The 21,219-nt window shown below is 43.2% G+C and overlaps 3 protein-coding genes across 3 annotated transcripts; 2 read left to right on the top strand and 1 right to left on the bottom strand.

Moving 5' to 3' along the window:
* Window positions 1-2,292: 2,292 nt before the first annotated feature.
* On the bottom strand, window positions 2,293-3,103 carry LOC131205302 (uncharacterized). The gene is made up of 2 exons (XM_058197341.1): window positions 2,985-3,103; window positions 2,293-2,887 (listed from the first exon to the last, which is right to left on the bottom strand). The coding sequence occupies exons 1-2, from the start codon at window positions 3,000-3,002 to the stop codon at window positions 2,714-2,716; spliced, it is 192 nt and encodes a 63-aa protein (XP_058053324.1). The 5' UTR covers window positions 3,003-3,103; the 3' UTR covers window positions 2,293-2,713.
* A 5,463-nt stretch (window positions 3,104-8,566) lies between these two features.
* LOC131206011 (85/88 kDa calcium-independent phospholipase A2) lies at window positions 8,567-14,822 on the top strand. Its single transcript, XM_058198358.1, has 11 exons — window positions 8,567-8,833; window positions 9,322-9,366; window positions 10,179-10,380; window positions 10,442-10,532; window positions 10,591-10,761; window positions 10,824-10,952; window positions 11,039-11,219; window positions 11,600-11,790; window positions 11,941-13,383; window positions 13,457-13,580; window positions 13,680-14,822. The coding sequence occupies exons 1-11, from the start codon at window positions 8,824-8,826 to the stop codon at window positions 13,910-13,912; spliced, it is 2,820 nt and encodes a 939-aa protein (XP_058054341.1). The 5' UTR covers window positions 8,567-8,823; the 3' UTR covers window positions 13,913-14,822.
* Window positions 14,823-17,160: 2,338 nt separating this feature from the next.
* Window positions 17,161-20,954, top strand: LOC131214894 (aminopeptidase N-like). Its single transcript, XM_058209233.1, has 5 exons — window positions 17,161-17,747; window positions 17,836-18,282; window positions 18,562-18,902; window positions 18,973-20,285; window positions 20,347-20,954. The coding sequence occupies exons 1-5, from the start codon at window positions 17,185-17,187 to the stop codon at window positions 20,830-20,832; spliced, it is 3,150 nt and encodes a 1,049-aa protein (XP_058065216.1). The 5' UTR covers window positions 17,161-17,184; the 3' UTR covers window positions 20,833-20,954.
* The last annotated feature ends 265 nt before the right edge of the window (window positions 20,955-21,219 follow it).

The raw sequence follows: 21,219 nt of genomic DNA, 5'->3' as shown, positions 1-21,219 counted from the left end.
TTATAAAAAAGATGCACTGCACTCGTGTATTTCAACTGTAGATATTTTTTATTATGTATTACGTAAATCGAAGGGAAGTAAAAATATTCGATATTTTCCACTTTTTCACTTAAAGGCAATGTCTTTTCGATAAATCAATAACAAGTTGTCCTTATTCCTCGAGTTGAATTCTTGAATGATTGATCGGTATAGAATCCTTGCCCCATTAAAATATTGGAAAAGTTTTTCACAATCGTAAAACTTCGTAAATTTGATTAATTTAAAAACTGTTGGCAATTACTGTGATAAGACATTTGGTGGCAGTGGCTGAATAGTTCGTTCGAATCGCTGCTTGCTATTGAACGCTTCCATTCAACCGTTTGACGCAACTTGACACAAAAAATTGGCAGCCGTTAGGACAGCTCGTTGTGAAAGTCTAAATTAATGTAATCAAATTTATGTTTCGCTTTGCCTTGCTCCACCATCAGGTGGAGCCCATTCGGTGCCAATGAGTCAAACCCTGGTCGAGGGTCACCAGTTACGGCATCGTTGACAATGACCTTCCACTCAGTTTGTTGCACCGTTAAGCGACCATCCATTTTGGGCTGGTAACCCTCAGCAGCCTCGTTGATCATCCGTTAATTTACATGTTCCTGTAAAGTATGCAAATTTCCTATGTAAATGAAACCGAAAGTGCAGCATTTCGGGACAGCCCAGAAGGTTTCGGGGTGGGCCCAGTCCAAAAACGTCAAAATCTTATCCGTCGGTCCCACACGCTAGTACAACCAATCGTAATAATGAATCGTGCACCGTTAGAAATCTGTGCCCTTAGTGGGCTTCAGAAAGAGGTTGACATTGACCACCGTGAACAAACCTGAACAACCGAGATAGCCCATCAAGCTTAACAAAAGCTTATAGTTTCTGAAAAATTATTCAGTTGGGTATGTTATTTCCAGCACATATGGCCCACTACAACAGACAGAGTATTATTAACATAGAATTGTGAAATTTCCATATAATTTGAACCAGTTGCTTCGAATAGTTTCTGAAAGTTCCTTTGTGAAATTTTCTTTTATACCTGTTTCTTTATTTCAGCTTCTCTCGTTTAAAATAGTAATAAAAACAAAAGTAACAAAAACATTCAATAAACGAAATGTGAAACGAGAGAATAAATTTATAAATAACATGGGGAAGAAATATGTTTGATAGTGGTTTTTGATGCCGGAATGTGTTATTCGATTTGTTGTTCTGTTTGAATATTAAAGAAAATGGTTAAAGTAGGTGAATAGATGTCGGAATCCATCCCAAACATTTAGGAATTTATTTTAAAAATTTAAAGTTCATTCATTTTCAATAGAAATGAATCGATATAATTTTTAAATACTACTATCGAGTTCAACATGAATTCTATTCTTTATACCATACGTATGCAACATCAATCAATTACTTCATTTAGTAATGTAGTTAGAAACGATTCTTTTAAACCTGTTCAGTTCAATGACCGATGCTATTGTAGAGACGTTTGTAAGAAATTAAGGAATCAAATAGTTTGCTGTTAATCGACCTTGCATAATCGATATACGCGAACCAGCATAAGGTTCAACGAAAGATTTCAATGCTAAAAATCTGCAAACCTCGTAAATACCGTTGAAGTAAATGGTCCGCTCGTTTGGCACTGGGTGTGATGTTGATGATCTTAGACCTTGAGCAGGTGTAAGAAGATTGCGGGTCATCCTTAATTCACTTGACACCGTAGCAACCTATCGAGGAGTGTTCACACTACAAATAGAGTGGGTATTTGAATATGAGCATAAACTGTCGGAAAATGCTACAGGTCACTGCGCCGCTATTTGACAATGAAAGAAATTCAATTATTCGTAATATATACAATTTGTTATGCCTGAGTATTTGAAGAACCTTATTTAATGAACTCTTTAATTTTAACAATCGGTGGAACGAAACACGTTGTACGGTATATCGTCATAGTGGTTTTAGTTCTCTAGCTGACAATATGATTCTATCGAAGCTTTCATAACCGTTACCAGACATAGATTTTAATGTTGCGAGCACATTTTCAAAACTTGAGTAATGAGCACGAGGATTAAAATTAAAGGATAAAATTTGACCTATTATTCGAAAATGATCTTAGGTGTATTAATTTCGTTCTTGTTTGTTTTCAACTCATCGCTACGATTTCTCAATATTTTGCTATTTGAAACGCGGTAAACAGGTCAATGTTGGGATTTTATTTTTTAGCGGTAACGATTTATTTTTAAAAACAATTTGTTGAGGATCTGTGAAGACGATTAAGCACAGAAGAGAAAATAAGAAGTTTAGCCCAAGTTGCTTTTGGGCGATACTCTACATTCTTAGACGTTCAGGAATATATTGAACACTTTTACTGTAAAACAACAATAACACACATTTACTTAATGTAAAAATATACTAATACAAAAACTGGCAGGGTGGGCTTGAATTGAATGTAAAAATATACTAATACAAAAACTGGCAGGGTGGGCTTGAATACTAGAAAGGGGCATCGTGGAAGGAGAGCTTCGTGAGGAAACGTCTATTATTTAGCATCTAAGGAGCTTTTGGGAAAGTGGGCTTCAAGTGTATCGTCAGTACCCGGCGCCGATATTGTGACCTCGGTGCACCAACTTGATGATATGAGTTATATGATCTTCACACCACATCACTTTGGCACTTTGGTTTTGCTTAACCAATTATACACTTAGCCGAGGAATAACAGCTTCTTCAGTTTTTTCAGCTTCAGGAAAGCCTGCGGATCCTGCGGGTTGAAGCTGTCAACTTCGGCTTCGTAAACATCCCCTCCTAGGATTGACTCATCATTGACTGCTGGAGCAGCTGCTACCAAGGCGACGGCAAGGACGAACAGAGCAATAGTCTAAAGGAAAGTTAGGAGTTGAGAGTTCAGCAAAAATCAGTGGTTTTACAAACAGCGCTCTTCATTAGAATGTGCTAAGTCTAGTTTCTGTACATACCACGAACAAGAACTTCATCTTGGGAGCTGATGGAGATGTTTCCTTACTTCTTCGGCGTAAACTATATCGAAGTTGCTGACGCTCGTCAGGGACCTAATGATCGATTGCTGAACTGTCTATCGAACGAATGATGCAGTGCATTCAATTGTCACCGCCTTTATATATACGCGTTACGGTGAAATTGTTTGATCACAAGTTTGTCACGACGTATGAACGGTTATGTTGTATGCAAACAAAACTTACGAAAATGTGGCTCTGCACTGAGACCACCACCAGAGTTGTAGATTGAAGTTTCTTGGTTTAGGAAACAGGCTGCTAAAGGAAGTTACCTGGGACAGGAGGTGCGCCAAACGGAATGATGACATACAGTACGTGCTTAAAATAATCGTTACAGAGTTTCATATCAAGTTTCAGTTATTTCTTTTATCAAAAAGTCTCAAATTGTGTGTGTATTACATAATTAATTACGAAATTTATGAATTGATTGCATTCTTCTCTTATGTAATTTTTCTTTTCAAACAATGGGTTGCATAGACTTATTTACGATTGCAAATCTAGAAGTATAAGTCCCTACTTTAACGGCAGAAAGGTGTTTTTTGTCAAAACATTCGGTTTCTTTCTAAAGCATACTTAATACAGATTATGTTAGATTAATTTGGAATACTCAATCGTTTGTTTGCAGATTAAAATTGACTGTTTCAACGATTTAATAGTGTTTTTATCTCATACAATATAAATGTATTTTTTTACATTTTTATAGTGTGCGTTTAGTAAATTTCCTTTTCCACACATCAGTTTGTGAGGTACTGTAAATGGAAACATCTGTGTTAGGTCAAATAGAAGCCATACACCACAGATTTGGCGCTTCCTCCCACCAAAGAGTGGGACGCGAAACGACAAATCATGATCTTCTGCTTGCAGCCGGCACTGTGAGTTTTGAATTTTAACTTTCATTTTCACCCCCAACACAGTCTCTGTCCCGGCCACCGTCAGGTGCGCCGAGAAACGAGATTTGCTTTCCGAAACCGTACGTTCTGTATTGTTTGATCTTCATGTTCATATATTACCGATCCGATTCATCGATTGTGACGATTACGTTATGTTTGTGACCGGTGAAAAGGGCGTTGGAATTATGACCAAACCATCGTACAAGTATTGGTGCCCTCTCTCGTAGAGCAACTACTTAAAAGCTTATGGTGATGCTTTTATATGATACACTCCCTGGCATGACTAGCGACTCAATGCAATAGCCGGTTGCAGATGTTTACTATAGCCATTTGCCTTTTCATCCAACTGGCACGTACCTGGTTGACAAATCTATCGTCGGCAACCGAAGAGGACAACAAAACTTAAGCGACATCGCTCTGGTAGTTAGTCGCTGATGGGGATATCCCAACGCTGGAACCACGAAATCGGTAGCCAGCGATGTGGTCGATTGAGGATGGCAAATGTATTGATTTCCGTAACCGCAATTCGAAATGCGCAACTATCAGTCGCAGTTACAGTTTGCCAAGCGAACGGTTGTCGAATGATGCGATTATGATGCCAATAAAAATTTGCTATTGAGTTTATAACACCACCAATCGCAGCTTCAAGTTAACCTTGTTGCAGCGGAGCGTGCTGCTTCAATTAGTTATTTAACCAACACATTTGAAAAGCAGCTCTCTCATTTCAGAACATTGATCATGTAAAATTGAATAATGAAGTCTTGAGGCGTTATGGTTTTTTGGCAAAATGACGGCGTCGTGTGGTTCTCATTTGTACAAATAAGACTATGGCAGGGGATATTTATTTATCTCTGTGAAATTCTCAACGACATCTTTCCCTCGATCGATCGTTTCCGGGGTCAATGGGTCTCTTGTCAGGACAAATGGCTAAAATAACATCTTTGTTTCATCTTTCAAGGAGTCGCAGAATAAGTTGGTGAGTAAGAAATTCTATCCTAGCCACGGTATGTGTTGTCAAACGAGAAAATTGCGCAGAACGTTCGAACCACGCAACGAAGTTCCTCGTCTCCGCTTGAAAATCCTAAAGGGCACGGCTAGTGGTTAGTTCAGGTGCAAGTTTTTTCTTGTTTCAGCAAAGACTGGATGGACTTGTTTCTTCTTCGGATGGCTATGTACGGATAATGACCTCAGCCAGAATGACTCAAATGAATAGGTTGATCGTCTCTGGTTCGACTCATCGGTTCATGGCCAAAAGGGTTTGCACAGGAAATACAAAATACATTCAGCAAAAAAACCGCATTATGGACTATCATTGACGATTTAAAAAAAAAGGCTAGTTAAAAGAACGCGAATAAGTGCAAGTAAATGCAACGAGATAAGAAACGACATGTTAACAAGAATGGGTAGTGAAAGCCATGAATAAATTTGAAGCATCAGTAATGTAACTAATGTATAATATCCAAATCTTTATTGGATCTTTTACTGGATGTTGGGTGAAAAAAAACTATTTGGAACTTTATACTTTATAACCTATGTGTGAATTATGCGAAACGTGCAAAAGAATTAGAAAAGCTATTTTCTGTTGTTTATATTTTGGCTTACTGCATTAATATTTGTGAATGTTTCGTTAGGATTTCACATAACTGTACGCGCCACAGTAAATTATAACAAAACAAGCCAGCTGAGCCATGATACGACGAGGCAGATTAAACAAACGATAACTCAGATTCGACGATCGTTTTCATGGAATTGGGTATCGAACCCACTGTTGCTTCTCGTTCACGTTCCTAACAGCTAACAGTTAGGTTAGATAATCGACTATAACTGGTAAAATAAACATCAAACGCTTTGCCGGAAGATTTTGTTTTCTTTCTCAATCGCGCATTATTTTTCTCGTAACCATATCGCACCGGGTGCGTGAGAAGGGAATATTTTTACAACTCCGAGCGAAGATCTTTACACATAACACGACGACACGACGATCCGGGCATCGGGAAAGCATGTACACGGTAGGTCTGGCGTGTCGGAGTGTGTCGGTGATGCGTATGCTAATAAGGATTTTGTGAAATAAATCATTGTTTGACGAACTGAACCATCTTCAATGAATTTGAGCGAGAGTCAATATTTGAAAAAGATGCGCGATTTCGGGACCGTCAGCGTGGATAGTCCAGGTGGGGATCGGGTTTCGTTCGTAGTAGCCGAGAGGCGGTGTAGGGCGCGCATGATGTTAATGATTTCGTCATTCGATCATCAATCGGAAATATTGATGACTGTTACGTGAAGGGCTTCGTGTAGGGCGTGAGTTTTGCTAGTATCACTTATCGTAGTCTTTGCAAAGATTATTGGCACGATGGATTAATATTCATAAAGATTTGTCCGTTACTTGTCTTCATTGCCTGCAGATTTGCCTTAATTGAAAAAATACAAGATTGTTAACTGGATGAATTTGGGATTCAAAAAATCTCTCGGTTTGATTGGTTCGATAAGCAGAGAAGCGAGTACAATTTATGCATTATGGATAAACATTGAAATTATGTTTTTTATCTAAAGATACTCAGAGTATGGCTGATTAAGCTACGACGAGCTACGGCACTGAGTTGCAAGCAACTGTGTTGATTTCGTTGTTACTTTTGAATTATAATTCATTTAATGTGAGACGCTTCAGATGAAGTGCGTTAAGTGTTTCAGTTCCCGTTTCTATTTCTCGCGGGTGACCTAGCATTTAATGGGAAACTTTGACGCAACGACCATTTTAATGCTGCAACGATACGTTGGCGTTGGCTTTGTCACGAAAAGAAAGCGGCCGAACATTGTGAAACTGGACTACGTTAACCGCAGATTCAAAGTGCAATTACGGCTGACTCAGTTACATATTGGTCACCCTCAGCCTCACGTAGCCAGCGCAAACATCACGCACATCGCTGGTGGCGTAGTGAGTGCAATACGGACTGAAGCTCCCCAGTCCGTTGGAAGATTGCCTCTGAATAGTAATTGTTGATCGTTCCGAAGATGGGCAGATTGGTGAAGTGCGTAAAGAGATGAAAGCTGAAAACGAGACAATTAAACTTATGAACAGATTGGAAGATGTTATGTTGCGATGCTATAGTATTCTTTGCATAAGTGATTGGTAATTAAAACGAAGTATAATACTTTGTAATTTATGTGAAAAGAGAAAAAAAAATGAGAAAACTTATAAATTACGTTCTTTATATATAAAAGTTTTAATGAAACAATGCTGTTAAGTTAACAATGCTGTTATATAGTTTATAAATATTTAACAATAAATATTTAAAAAATGTTCAATAAGTTTACTTCAGCTATACAATAGGCAAAGCAATGCAAAAATGTTCCTCTGTGTTCCACATTTTTGAGTCACTATCCTGCTTCCTATCTGTTTCACATAACCTACGTTACATCACAATCCGCACCGAATATGGACAAAAATCAAGGCCGCCTCGTGATCCTGTGGACGTGACGTTGTCTCGAGTCCGACCGACCTGTAGAAAACGACACGACACTCTCCGAACAATTGTATTGCATGTTCTCCTTTTTCTTCCGTATTCCGATGGTTGTGCATCGAAATTTCGGGATATACTGGTTTTCGCAAACCAAAACAGGTTTCTGATGCAACCTGTTGCATTACTCTTTGAACCGCTGCAGATAATTGCCAAGCCGTTTTTTCCACGAGCTTTTGTATTGTTTCGTACGGCTCCTCGCCTGTGGCCATTTACCTGTGACTCTTTGGTCCACGAACATGATGATATTGTTAGTTAACGATTATACGACCTGATTGAGAATGGATGGACGAAGATTCGAAAAAGAGTTTATTCGACCAATTGCAACAATGAAGTGCAAGTGCATTTAAAAGCAAAAGCAATTTTTAAGCTAGCGAAGCGTAAGCTTAACGAAGCGTAAAACCAATTTGTAACTGGGGGGCTACATGAGGCGTGAATACTAGCGTAAAATTAATTTGTAATGGCAGCAAAAATATAATATTATATATTTATAAAGAATATTAATAATATAAAAAATGTCAAACGTGTTTACGTTCGTGTTTTTGGTCCGAGAAAATAGAAATAGAAGAGAAATCAATTGATTCATGAATATTTTTTTCTGTTTTTTCGATTTTGTTGCTATACCAGCAAATACGAAGTTATATTATCCTCTGTTTGTAAACAAAGCGTATCCAAAAAATAATTACGCTCGGGTTTACGCCTCGGCCGACCCGTAAACGTTTTGACAGAGGCGCAGCAGTTTGGCATTAATCTGTAATGTCAAAAACATGACGTTACGACTCATGTGGCCCCCAGAAAAAGTTTATACGTCCGCGGAGACGTAAAACGTAAAAATTTACGGAGACGTAAAAATATCTGATACATCAAAAAAATATTCAGAAATCATGTTACTTCTTCGATTTCTATTTTCTCGGGCCAAAACCACGAAGCGTAAACGATTTGGCATTACAAATTAATTTTACGCTTCGTGTGGCTCCAGCTTAATAATTTTGCACTTCTTCACTGCACGTCATGTTTCGATTCGCGCTAGCTGCAGGGCATCTGTCATCTGTTTGTCAGCTGTGCTTGCGTACGAATTCTGAATTCTAGTTCATTAGTCATAGCAAAAAAGTGGCGGGGAACAGATGATGCGGGAGCGAAGGTCATTTCGATTTTTATAGTGAAAAATCGTGGGTGCAAGAAAGCAGAAACGCTACTAAACACAAACAACTGTTAAAACATTCTGACACTCGGAACATTCTGACGCTCGGAACCGGTTGCAGGACTGAGAAAAAATTGGTTTTTGCGGGTTGATGCAATAGCTCACTTTGTTGCCGCGGAGTTTTGCAATAGGAAAAACGTAGTTAATCCAGAGAGCGGTTGTCGTCCATAGGAGACATGTTGAACGGTGAGTGATTGTGAATGCTGCCCGCGGAACGCGGACTGCAAACAATTGTGACATCGTAAAATAATATCACAAACATAGTGACGGCAAACAATGGTGCTTCATAACAATAACACTGGCTGTTGGTCGCGATGACTCAGTCCGTTCCCGAATCTTAACCAATAGTACCCGAGAGTTGTGATTTGGCATGCTAAAGCAACGGCTCTGCTGCTGGAAGGAAAATCAGTCAGCGTCAGCAGTCGGTTAAGTTTATTCTAATTCAATTTTCTTTCGCTGATCTTCTCGCGAGATACATCGTTGTTGTTGCGCGTCTACACAAAGGAAGAACATCGGCCCATAGTTGAAAGGCGGTGCTCGCTTCCCTTCATTCAATCGATTCCTGGGAATGCTGTCTGCCGTGACAACAAACTGCCTCGGATAGTAGAAAGTGTCACACAAAATAATAACCGCTTTTCTTCCTCTACGATTACTGCCTTCGTCTTTCGTCTTAGGTCTGTGGAAAAATCCTCCAATTGGTGAGAGAGATTTCATGCAAGGTATTTATTTGCCAAAGCGTTAATTGTCCGTCCTCACTTCTCGCTGGTGCTGGTCGCTTTATGTCGGAGTAACGCGCTTGCCCCGTAGATCTTCAATATTTCTTGGGAACGAAAAAAGGACAAAGTACATGTGTAATCACTAGGATCTGAGAGGCACTTGAAGCTGCTGAGCCATGGGTTGAGGGGTGAAGTGTTTGCTCATCCCTAGCAGAACTCGTTTTCCTACGGACCACTGAGGCGTGCAGTTGTTTGTATTCTTCATCGCGCATCATTCGTCATCAGCTTTTTTCTGTAAACTTCAATCAAATTCTGTACGCTTCACATCACACATATGGACGTAGGAAGGAGCTAATAGATAGTATTTCATTTGCAACACCATCGGCTACTTCATTGACTATATGAAATAAAAACGTATGCCGTAACTTGCCACGTATCAAATGTCCTTCAGATTGGTTCAATCATAGCCTAGATAGAGCTGTTGTTTTAGATAACCACTCTCAGATTTCTACCCTTTCATGTCCCAACATGCCACTTGGTCCAAAAGTAACCTTTAGTGTTCCTTTTGAAACTGTTCCGAGTAGAACGCGAGCATTCCTATACGAAGTTGTATTCGAATGTAAACGGCGGGATCGGCGCATTTGCTTTCGGTGTAGGTACCACTAAATTTGCTAACCTCACAACCAACTACCAATTTCGGATTTCGGTGGAAATGTTCACGCTGCGTGAACGCTTTTGTTCCTTGTTTTCGTTAGTCGTTGTTTCAATAATCATCACCATTCTTAACATTTGCTTTCCATCCTTTCAACGTTCAGTGATCCAGCGGCTTTTGGGTGGTGATGCTCCGCCGAACAAGGTGCAAGAGGTCAAGAATGAGTCTTACGCGAATCTGCAGGTGTTGCAGCGCAACGAATCAATGCGGCTGTTTGCACCGAATCCGAATGCACCGGACAGAAAGCCGGTGTACGAAATTGTACTCGAACGGCCACACTCGGAGACGATCAATACTTCCTATAGGTAAGTGGGAAGCCCAAGAGCTCAGAGAGGAATGGCATTTGAAAATCATCTTTCCTTTCAGCTTATATCGTGCTCCAACGCAAGCGGCAGCGGAAGAAAAGTTCGAAGCTTTCCATCAACGATTACCTGAGTTGGTGAAAATAGTGCGGGAGGTATGTCTACTTTAATTGGGACTGTGGACAATTTGTCTACATCTTTTTCAATTGTCAGATGTACAACATTAATGGCTTGCAAAAGATTTGCGACATATTGATCGAAAACCCTTCCTGGTCGTTGGCGCACATAATGGCACACTTCAATTTGACCGAATACATCCCGAACCCCAGTATAGTGGATTTTCTCGATTATGCCGAGTACTCGGAAATGATGACCCCGCTGCAGGTAGGTCGTCCCACGAATCTGGTACAGTGCGAATGAACAACAAAATATCTTGCCGGCTCTAGGTGGCGGTAAAGGCGAACAACTTGGAGTTTGTCAAATCACTGGTCAGCATGTGCAACGTGGAGCATCTCGACAAAAACAGCAACTCAGTGTTTCACTATGCTGCCAGCACTACCAAAGAAATGATAAATGTACGCCACAATTTCGAATCGCTTTGGTAAGCGGACAGCACTGTTGTCAGATGGAGTAAAAGAGGTCCCTTTTGCATATGTTACAGTTGTTAACGGCTAAAAGTACCTTAAATCTCAACCACTGTAACGCCGATGGCTACACACCTCTGCACCTGTCCTGTTTAGCTGACAAACCAGACTGCGTGAAGGCGCTCCTTCTGGCTGGGGCCGATACGAATAAAATGGCTCGCTGTGCCGGCAATTCGCACAGCAAGTCAATTCCATCGAGTAAGTATAATCTCGCACCAAGCGCAAAATGTTCCAAAATGCATACCCTTCCGACGCGTGTTTCCTTAATATTTGCTTTCTCTTTCCAATTTACCTTTCTTTGTTCGAAAGCATGCGCTGATGGCAAGTTTTTAACTAACCATTATTTTGTGTTTCCATGTTTTCAAAATACTAACCTTAAATCAAATTACTTTTTTTCTTCTCTATATTAATTTTAACTTTTTATATTGTTTTACGGTTTTCTCCCTGCTTCAACGAACGTGCCAACGCATAAACATATGGTTTCGCGCTTGCAATATAATTATTTTGCGGCTACGTGTGTTTTTTCTTGAGTTGGGTTCCTTAATGCTGTATAATTCTTCCAACGTCTAACGATGAAGAACCCTCCTCTTCAGGTAACGTGGCCGACTTTCTGGCAAGCAACCCGAACAAGCTCTTTACACAGGACATGAAGCACGGTGGCACTCCTCTGCATTGGAGCTCCAGTCGAGAGGTGTTAAATTCATTAATAGAGCGTGGATGTGACGCGAATCTGGTCAACTTTAATGGCCAGACGCCGCTTCACGTAATGGTAAGTTAGAGTGTTCTGGTTGAATGTGACTCGTGCTAAAGCATAAAGTTGTGTGATTTTTTACTGTAATCATTCGCAAACACTCAAAAGACTTCTAACTTTGCTGTATTCCAGTTTGTTCAACACTGTCACTGTCCTTTTTCTTAATAGGTGGCCCGCGATCGTTTGGAGTGTGTAGTTGCACTTTTGGCCCACGAAGCAGAGATCGATGTGGTAGATAACAGTGGCAACACACCGCTGCACATCGCAGTAGAAAAGAAGCTGATGCCGATTGTCCAATGTTTGGTGGTGTTTGGCGCCGACATTAACAAACCAAATAAGGACGGCAAAACCCCCCGCCACATGGTCGGAAGAGACGATAACGGCTCTAAGGACGCAATGATACTGTACATTCTCCACTCCGTTGGTGCTAAACGTTGCCCGGCCGACAAAGCTACCAAATGTCCGCCAGGATGTTCGACGGGTGGTGCCTACAACGGAGTTCCACCGGCTGAACCGGAAACGAGTGAACAACGCGAACACATACAACAAGTAGTAAACATACATGCCAGTACGATAACGAAACCGCACCGGAACAGTGTGCCGAGTTTGGTGTCGAACGCCTTTCGACAAGCGATTCACGAGGAACGACCTGTCCCTGAGCCGGTGAAGACCATTGACGTTAGCCAGGAACGGAAGGGAGCGAGCATGATGGATGCGATTCTGTCGATGTTCATGAGTAAGGTGGACAGCGTGTCGAAACCTACGTCACCAACGTCTGCCTCGTCGTCATTGAAGGGTGGCAATCTTCTGGGAGATTTCGATGTTGGGGATGAACCCATGCTGACGGACGAGGTAGGAGAAACAACTGTTGCTGCGTCGAAAGCATCGAGCACTGAAACTGGAAAGGCGCAACAACGGTCACGCACCCCATGTGAAGCTGGTTCGTCTAGTGGCAACGAAAACAGTGCATCATACGTCGGTCGAGGTCGTCTGCTGTGTTTGGATGGTGGCGGAATTCGTGGCCTAGTGTTGGCACAGATGCTGCTAGAAATCGAACAGCTCTCGCAGACACCAATTAGCCATCTGTTCGATTGGATTGCTGGCACCAGCACTGGTGGCATTCTGGCGCTTGCCGTCGGTTGTGGCAAAACAATGAAACAGTGCATGTGTTTGTACCTAAGAATGAAAGATCAAGCGTTCGTGGGTTCACGACCGTATCCTAGCGATCAGCTTGAAAGCGTTTTAAAGGAACAATTAGGCGAGTTCACCGTCATGACGGACATCAAGCATCCGCGCTTAATGGTGACAGGCGTGATGGCTGATCGGAAACCGGTCAATTTACATCTGTTCCGCAATTATGAATGTGCCAGCGACATCATGGGCATTGTGACGCCTTCCAACAATCGTTGCACTCCACCACCACCACCTTGCGATCAATTAGTTTGGCGTGCGGCACGGGCTACCGGGGCCGCACCGTCGTACTTTCGGGCTTTTGGGCGCTTCCTGGACGGCGGGTTGATTGCGAACAATCCTACGTTGGATGCGATGACAGAGATACACGAACTTAATGCTGCTCTTCATTACACGGGCCGTTCCGCCGAAGCCGTGCCCGTAAGTGGAGAAAAGAACAATTCGATTCGTCGCTATTCGTCGCCAAGTTTTATATTTGGAATCTTAATTTTAGGTTTCAGTGGTGGTTTCACTGGGTACCGGTTTGACACCGGTTGTGGACTTAAAGGAAATTGATGTGTATCGTCCGGGTGGTATTTGGGACACGGCAAAGGTGGCGTACGGGATTTCCACCATCAGTAAGTAGTTACTCTAGCGTAATTGTTATTTTGACTAAGAGCACAAATCACGAATAGTTCGGTACTTTTGTTAAAACGTACCTGTTTTTTGTCTCATAGGTACTCTTCTGGTTGACCAGGCAACTGCTTCCGACGGGCGCGTGGTGGATCGAGCCCGTGCCTGGTGCAGCATGATCGGAGTACCGTACTTCCGTTTCAATCCGCAGATGTCGGTGGACATTGCAATGGATGAAAAAATTGACGAACCCCTTATCAATATGCTGTGGGAAGCGAAGGCATATATGCACAGCAATCGCAAACAGGTTATTGAACTGATAAACTTATTGAAATAGGTGTAGCATCAACCAAGGCAAATGAACTGATCCACCTTTAGCACTACAACCACCACCTACAAACAGAGCCCACCAGAAATCCAGATAAAGAGCGGACAGTTTTTTAAGGTGTTTCACAGGCTTATCACACACACGCACTTGTACACCTCATCGTAGTTCATCGACTGCCTATAATCGTACTGAAATTGTTGACAATATCCTTAGCAAACGAAGTCGTGAGCGAAGTCGATTAGTCGCACAAGGTGTGAGCGATCATTGTGGTGTTCGTTAAGGGACTGTAGCATCGAATAGCCGCTAGTGGACAGTCGGTATTAAGGACATAAGGGTTCTCCCGCGAACAGATGCTCTTGTTTTACATAGTGTTGATAAACTACTATACAAGGAACAATTTGCTCCCTTGTCGATGACGGTGTCCAAAGCAGAAGTGGTTTAAATAATTATTATGTTGGTAAAAAACGAACCATAGATCTTAATGGAATCTGTGTTCTGTATTCGTTTTAGAAGTCACTTCTGCCTGATGGTTGCATGAAGGACAGCAGCGATTTTTTTATTGCCCGTGATGACATAACAAATCCTCTGCAAAACTGCTACATGAATTATCAGGAAATTGCAGGAAATTGTAGTTCAATTTTTCATCACTACTCCTCATTAGCTTCTTCGAATTTGCAAGTACCGCACGCCCTACAGTGGTTTCAATCAATATGTAATTTTTATCTTGATTTGAAGTAAAACTTCTTAACAGACGGTCGCACCAAATATTAGTCTCAAGTAATCTTACGATAAATTAAAATATCCATTAACCAGTAAGTGAGGGTTAAGGTCAAGGGTTGTTTATGGGAAATTCGAATGTTATTGCTACGAAATGCTACGAAGACGCTAAGTTCTCTTGTAAATGTTGCGATATAGTTAAGGTATTTTTGTGTAGCTTGAATATACAAATAAAAAAGCAAGAATACTATGGAATTAACATTTCACAGAAGTTGATTGAAAAGTTGCATGTAAACTGTACAACTTACTCCACTACTATACTAAATGCCACTTATAATTAAAATACTGTGAGTATTTCCACAAATCTAACCGTAAGTTTTCCATAATGTTGCAACAAGTACATTTTTGATGAATGCGAATAACGAAGAAGCATTGATGAAGTAAATGCGTACACTTGGGATGCCACCACAATAATCGTTTTATTTGTATGTGCAAATAAGTTTCTAGAAAATCAATACCTCATTCAATGCTGCTGTCTCATGAATCATGTTCATGTGGACAGTTGTTTTTTTATTTGGTTTAATGTTTCTTAGTTCGTCACCGTTGAGTTTAGTCATACCCAAAATGCATGCCAAAAGTTAAATACCAAAAATACCATTCTCTTTTAAATTTTAATGACCATTTGACGCTGTTCATCGTTCGGTGTACAATATTTCCAGGTTTTTACCATCTTACCTATCTTACCTTTTACCATGTTACCATCAGCTTTCCACTGTAGCTTGTACCACACGCGTCGCCCGGGAACGGATCGCCTGTTGTCTATACTCCCGGCGATCGCGCTGCTGTGCCTGGGTTATGGTGATGTACTGGCGGACCAGTCTTGAGATTTTGAGCGCTTGTTCAGGTTGCACGCGTATTACACATTATTACTAACAATTATTCTGGGGGACTCATGGACATCTCAAACATGAACTCTGTCCCAAACTGACGAAACTGACGTCCTTCGACGAACCAGCCCGTAAAGTCTTCTTAGGCCGTTCGGATGAACATAGGGAACACGGTAGACCCCATCCCCATTTGAGATGGGATTGCGTCGACAGAGATGCGAAAACGGCCAAGATAACGATGTAGTGGACGAACGCTATTGCAAAGGCCAAGATCGCTAGGTTGTTGTAGTTGCCGGATATGTAAGAAAGTAAATTAAACATCTATTTCACCCATTACAATTCGTTCAACTTTAGCATGCATCGTTTCTTTGTGAAAATGGTTTATAATTAACAATGACTGGCCTTTCAAATTTGTATCGTTATCGCTGTTCATTAGGAAAGATTTGTTTTGTATCAAGAGTTGTTCATCAATCTAGAATGAAAAAAATTAAGTATCGCGATCAAAGAAGTAAAATATTTAGGAAGTATGATCATGATTCACCTATAACCAGATTATAAAGAGTTGAAGTAAGATAATAAAACACTATTTCTTTTCTTTATTAATTCGAGATTCGAAATCATGTTACGGCTATAAAGGTTCACTGAGATATAGATTTATTGGAGCATATTAAATTTATGGACATCGAATAATGTAAATTCAGCAGTACTAACATGGCAAGTACACTTACTTAACTTATACACTTACGTGTTCCAAATACGAAAAACCTCACTAAGAATTTTGCTCGAAGCCAAGAACCGCCATTGAATTAGGAGCTTCACAATGATAGAAGCCTTCAACATAAAATGAAGCGAGGAACCTTTTTTTGTCATTCATTCGTGTCATTCTTTTCCTCAAAGACCAACGCTAATCATTAGTGAATTGACGCATCAATTACAAAGCATCTTCAAATCTTCGATAGGCCTTGGGCTGTTTATCATGATACCTTCACCCATTCCAATAAGCGTAACAACCTTCTGAATCGATCGCCCTTCTGACTATGTCGCCGGTGGCTTTTAGTATCGCGACTCGTGATTATCTATTAAACGCACAACTGTGAGCCTTACCACGTGATAGTAATTTATCATCATTGCCTAAGCTGTACTTCTGTACTGTACCATTAAAGTTGGCATTCAGTTGTAGCTGATTCTACTTCCGTATGCTTTAAAATAGTTCGAATAACCATGGAAGGTGGCATACGTGTAACGTGATTTATTTGGAATACCACTGATGAGTTCTTTCGGGCGTTCATAACAGATAGGACCTTCTAAATGTTTGAATTCACATCAATCCCTATCTTTGGAAACCCCGCGCACAGCGCTCAATTGCTAAAACGTTTATCGATAGCTCCTGCGCGAGTTTATCTCTATCACCAATGCATAAAGTGTTATCCGGTGTTCTGAGTCTCAGAGTCCATAAAATATGATGGTTTTGCGCGATTATCTTATCGAGTGCCGCTGATAGCCGGAACTTCTCAGCGCTCTTGCCCTGCTGTTGGCAACCATAATAGGTTCAGGGATAAAGATAGTCGCAGATCTAAACAATCGTCGAGTATTAAAAGCATGCGGGGCCCAAAACCGGTGAGTCAGTGCTTAAGTTAGGTCGTTGGTGAAAAGGTACATTTAAGTACCATCGCAAGTATGGTGCGCGGTTGGACAGTACTTTCCATCGGCCTGTGGTGCCTTCTCAGTGGCGGAGAGCAATGGGTATTGGCCGATAGGCCTCCGCACAAGAGCAGCGGGATTTATGAGGATGAGATCGCCCAAAGCGTAGACGAGTCGGTGTCCATTGTGCCAGCGCAGGACGTAGACGAAACCTACCGGCTGCCCAAAACGTCGCAGCCTATACATTATGATTTACAATTGACCACCGAAATTCACCGCAACGAGCGGACGTTTACCGGTTCAGTCGCTATTACACTTGAAGTGCTTGTAGTGACCGACCAGATAGTTCTGCATAATGTGGGTTTAGTAATTTCGACGGCTACTATTTCGTCGCTACCGGACGGAGTGGGCGGTACTCCGGTGGTGATCGGGGCTGTCGTCCCTGTGACGGACACACGAGTAGCTCATCTTCAGCTCACCGCTCCAAGGACCCTTCAGCCAGGATTTTATCTGTTGGAGATCGAGTACCAAGGACGTTTATCGACGAACGACGATGGATTTTACGTTTCTTCGTACGTGGACGACCAGGGAGAGCGCAGGTGAGGATCGCTTACCAACCAGGCACAGCAGAGTTGCAGCTAGTATTACCGGAGTCCTGTGTTTTGCTATTTACGTTCGCCATTGCAGATATCTGGCAACGACGCAGTTCGAATCAACCAGCGCACGCAGAGCGTTCCCCTGCTACGATGAACCCTCCCTGAAGGCCACCTTCGCCGTTACCATTATAAATGGGGCACTTTATGGTGCCATCTCGAACATGCGCAGCATATCCTCCGAAGTTGTTGGAGATATGCGTACGACAAAGTTCGAAACTACGCCGGTGATGTCGACTTATTTGCTGGCATTCGTCGTGTCCGACTTTTTGGCCCGCATTCAAGGAACACACCGCGTCTACGTTCGAGGGAATGCGTTCGAAGAGGCCACTCTTGCACTGGATGCGGGCAGCAAAATTCTGACTGCCCTCGACACCCATCTTGGAATTACGTACGCGCAGTACATGCCGAAGATGGACCAAATCGCGATTCCCGACTTTGCGGCAGGAGCGATGGAAAATTGGGGTCTAGTCACGTACAGGTAATAATGATTGCGCTCGAATAGCGTTCGTTCGATAACGGATTTACAATAGGAACGATTTGTCGCTGGCGCTGGAAGGGCTTTCGCTGTGGTGTTAGCATCGGTGTTATAAATGACGCCATTTGCCTGACGCCGATCGATAAAGGTAGATTGTGTTGTGTCATTGCGAATCGATTGTAAAAATCGATGAAAAGCCCTGATTAGTATCGAGCACCACGTTTACCACATCGTGTAACAATCGTGTGACCGTTTTTTCTGCATTTGGTCCTCTCGTCACAGGGAACAATATTTATTGTTTAAACCGGATGTGAGCACTTATCGCACGAAAACAAACATCGTGACAACCATAGCGCATGAGTTCGCCCATCAATGGTTCGGCAATCTGGTAAGTCCCGCGTGGTGGGAATTCCTTTGGCTGAACGAAGGGTTCGCCACGCTCTACGAGTATTACGCAACAGAGCTGGCATACCCGGGCGAGCATTACTGGGAGCTGTTCACCACGCAAGTCATACAGGCCGCCATGGTGCCGGATGGTCTGCAGAGTACAAGGCCAATGAACTGGAACGCCGGAACACCGGCCGAAATATCGGCCCTGTTCGATCGCGTCGCCTATCCTAAGTGTAAGGGCTTTGCTACGGCTTTTTGATAGGGCACGGTTTTTTGACGGTTCCATTTCCTGGTATTCTCCAGCCGGCAGCGTGTTGAACATGATGCGCCATGTACTCGGCGAAAATAACTGGACTGCGGGTCTGCGATCGTACTTGAACAGCCACGCGCTGAACGTTGCGACGGATGAGGACCTGTACGAGGGGCTACAGTCGGCGATCCAAGGCCAAGGAGTACTGCCGGCAGATGTGACCGTGCGTCAGATCATGCGGACTTGGACGACCGAGCCGGGATATCCGGTGCTGAGCGTGCGCCGCTCGTACGACACCGGTGAGTTGATCATCTCACAGGAACGTTTCTATTCCGACCGCAAAGTACCGAACACGAACATCTGGATGATCCCGTACAACTTCGTAAGCCAGTCGCAGCCCGACTTTACCAACATCGACTTTGAGTGGCTGGCGACGAAGGCTGCGCGATTCCCGACCACCATTCCGCCGACCGAGTGGATCATTTTCAACAAACAGCAAGTCGGTTACTATCGCGTCAACTATGACGAACAAAACTGGCAGCTGATCACGAATGCACTGGTTACGAACCACAACAGCATCCATCGGTTGAACCGTGCCCAGCTGATCGATGATGCGTATTGGTTGGCACGCTCCGATCGATTGGATTTGCGAATAATGTGGCGGCTGATGACGTACCTGCGCAACGAGCTGGATTACTCGCCCTGGGCGGCGGCAGATGTCGCTCTGACTTACTACAACAACCGGCTCCGGGGCACCGACGCGTATGGAGACTTCTCCACGTTCGTGGGCATCCTAATTGAGGAGGTTTACGGCACGCTAGCCATCAACTCGGTGGCGGCCGACGAAACACTGCTGGATAAGTATCTGAAGCAGGCGATCTCGGGCTGGGCCTGCCGCCTCGAGCACGAGGACTGTCTGTCCAAAACCAAGGCACTGCTCTCGGTCGAGGCCAACGGGGGAGTTTCAGTCCATGGGGACATTGCTGCTGTGACCTATTGCTATGGCATGCGCACGGCCGGAGAAGCCGAGTTCCAGTACCTATACCGGAAGATGATGAACTCGACAAATCTCGCCGAACGAACCCTTCTGATCGATTCGTTGGGATGCTCCTGGAACAAGGAGTACCTAACGGCGCTTCTCACGACGGCGCTCGGTAATGTCGAGATTAACTACCGCACGGACGAACGCCAGCGCGTCATCCAGGCTGTGTACTCGGGCAGCCGTATCGGTGTCGACACGCTAATTGATTTCCTGATGGACGAGGCGATCATTGCTGAGTTCGTGAGTACCTTGACTGGGAGCACCCTCAACTCTGCCCTGTCCGGCATAGCAAGCCGTACCAATAACGCCGAGGAACACGCCAAAGTAAGAGATGTTCCACCTACAGCCGACTGTCTGCTAATCTACTTGTGATTCATTTCCTTAGCTCGAGGCTCTCATCGTTGCACTCGGACCGCGAATCTCGGAGACAACAGCCACCAACTTGCGCAACTCGGCACAGTCCAACCTGGACTGGGTGGATGGCTTCGAAGGGCTTATGGTGACCGAATTCTTGACGGAGTACATGAAGGAGTTGCAAACTACGACAACGGAGGCCCCCAGTACCATTACCACTACCGAAGCCTCCACCACTACCGTGTCCACCACCACCACTACCGTAGCCACCATCACCACTACCGTGGCCTCCACCACTACCGATCCTGGAACAATCACAACGCCTGCTCCTGATACAACCACCGAAGAGGTCACTAGTACCACTGCTGAGGCCACTACCGAGAGTAGTACGTCCACTTCCACTGAAAGTGTTACGACAACCCTGGCACCGACTACGACTACAGAAGGGGCAGCGACGATCCATCGAGTTTCCATGGCGGCTGTGCTCCTTGCCATCGGTCTCCGTTGGCTGCAGTGACGGTAGCATTCCGTATTCCGTCCCTTTACATTATGCACGAGAAACGGTGACAGGAGAGCTGTCCGTTACGAAATGGTGCTGTTGAGGTAATAGGTTTATCAGCGCTAGAGTAACAACTGAATAAACGCAAAAATCAAGATATGAACGACTTTTGGCTTTATCGTGGCTTACCGGGGGCAAAATTGTGGTATTGTGCTTAATCGGCAAACCAGAGGCCACAGATAAGTGGTTTTAGCGCGTAGCATGAGATCGATGACTGTACTCCATCGGGGTTTACGCGAGCGACGTATTACATCACATGCTTCTATTGTTCTAATGATCGATTTCGAAAAAAAAAACTGTACAAAATATCTTTCAATCTTTGTCCAAGTTTTCGGCCGGTGACGC

The sequence above is a fragment of the Anopheles bellator genome, chromosome 1 (assembly GCF_943735745.2).
Source record: "Anopheles bellator chromosome 1, idAnoBellAS_SP24_06.2, whole genome shotgun sequence".
NCBI lineage: Eukaryota > Metazoa > Arthropoda > Insecta > Diptera > Culicidae > Anopheles > Anopheles bellator.
Note: the sequence above shows the minus strand (reverse complement) of the source record. Positions and strands in the feature narration are given on the sequence as shown.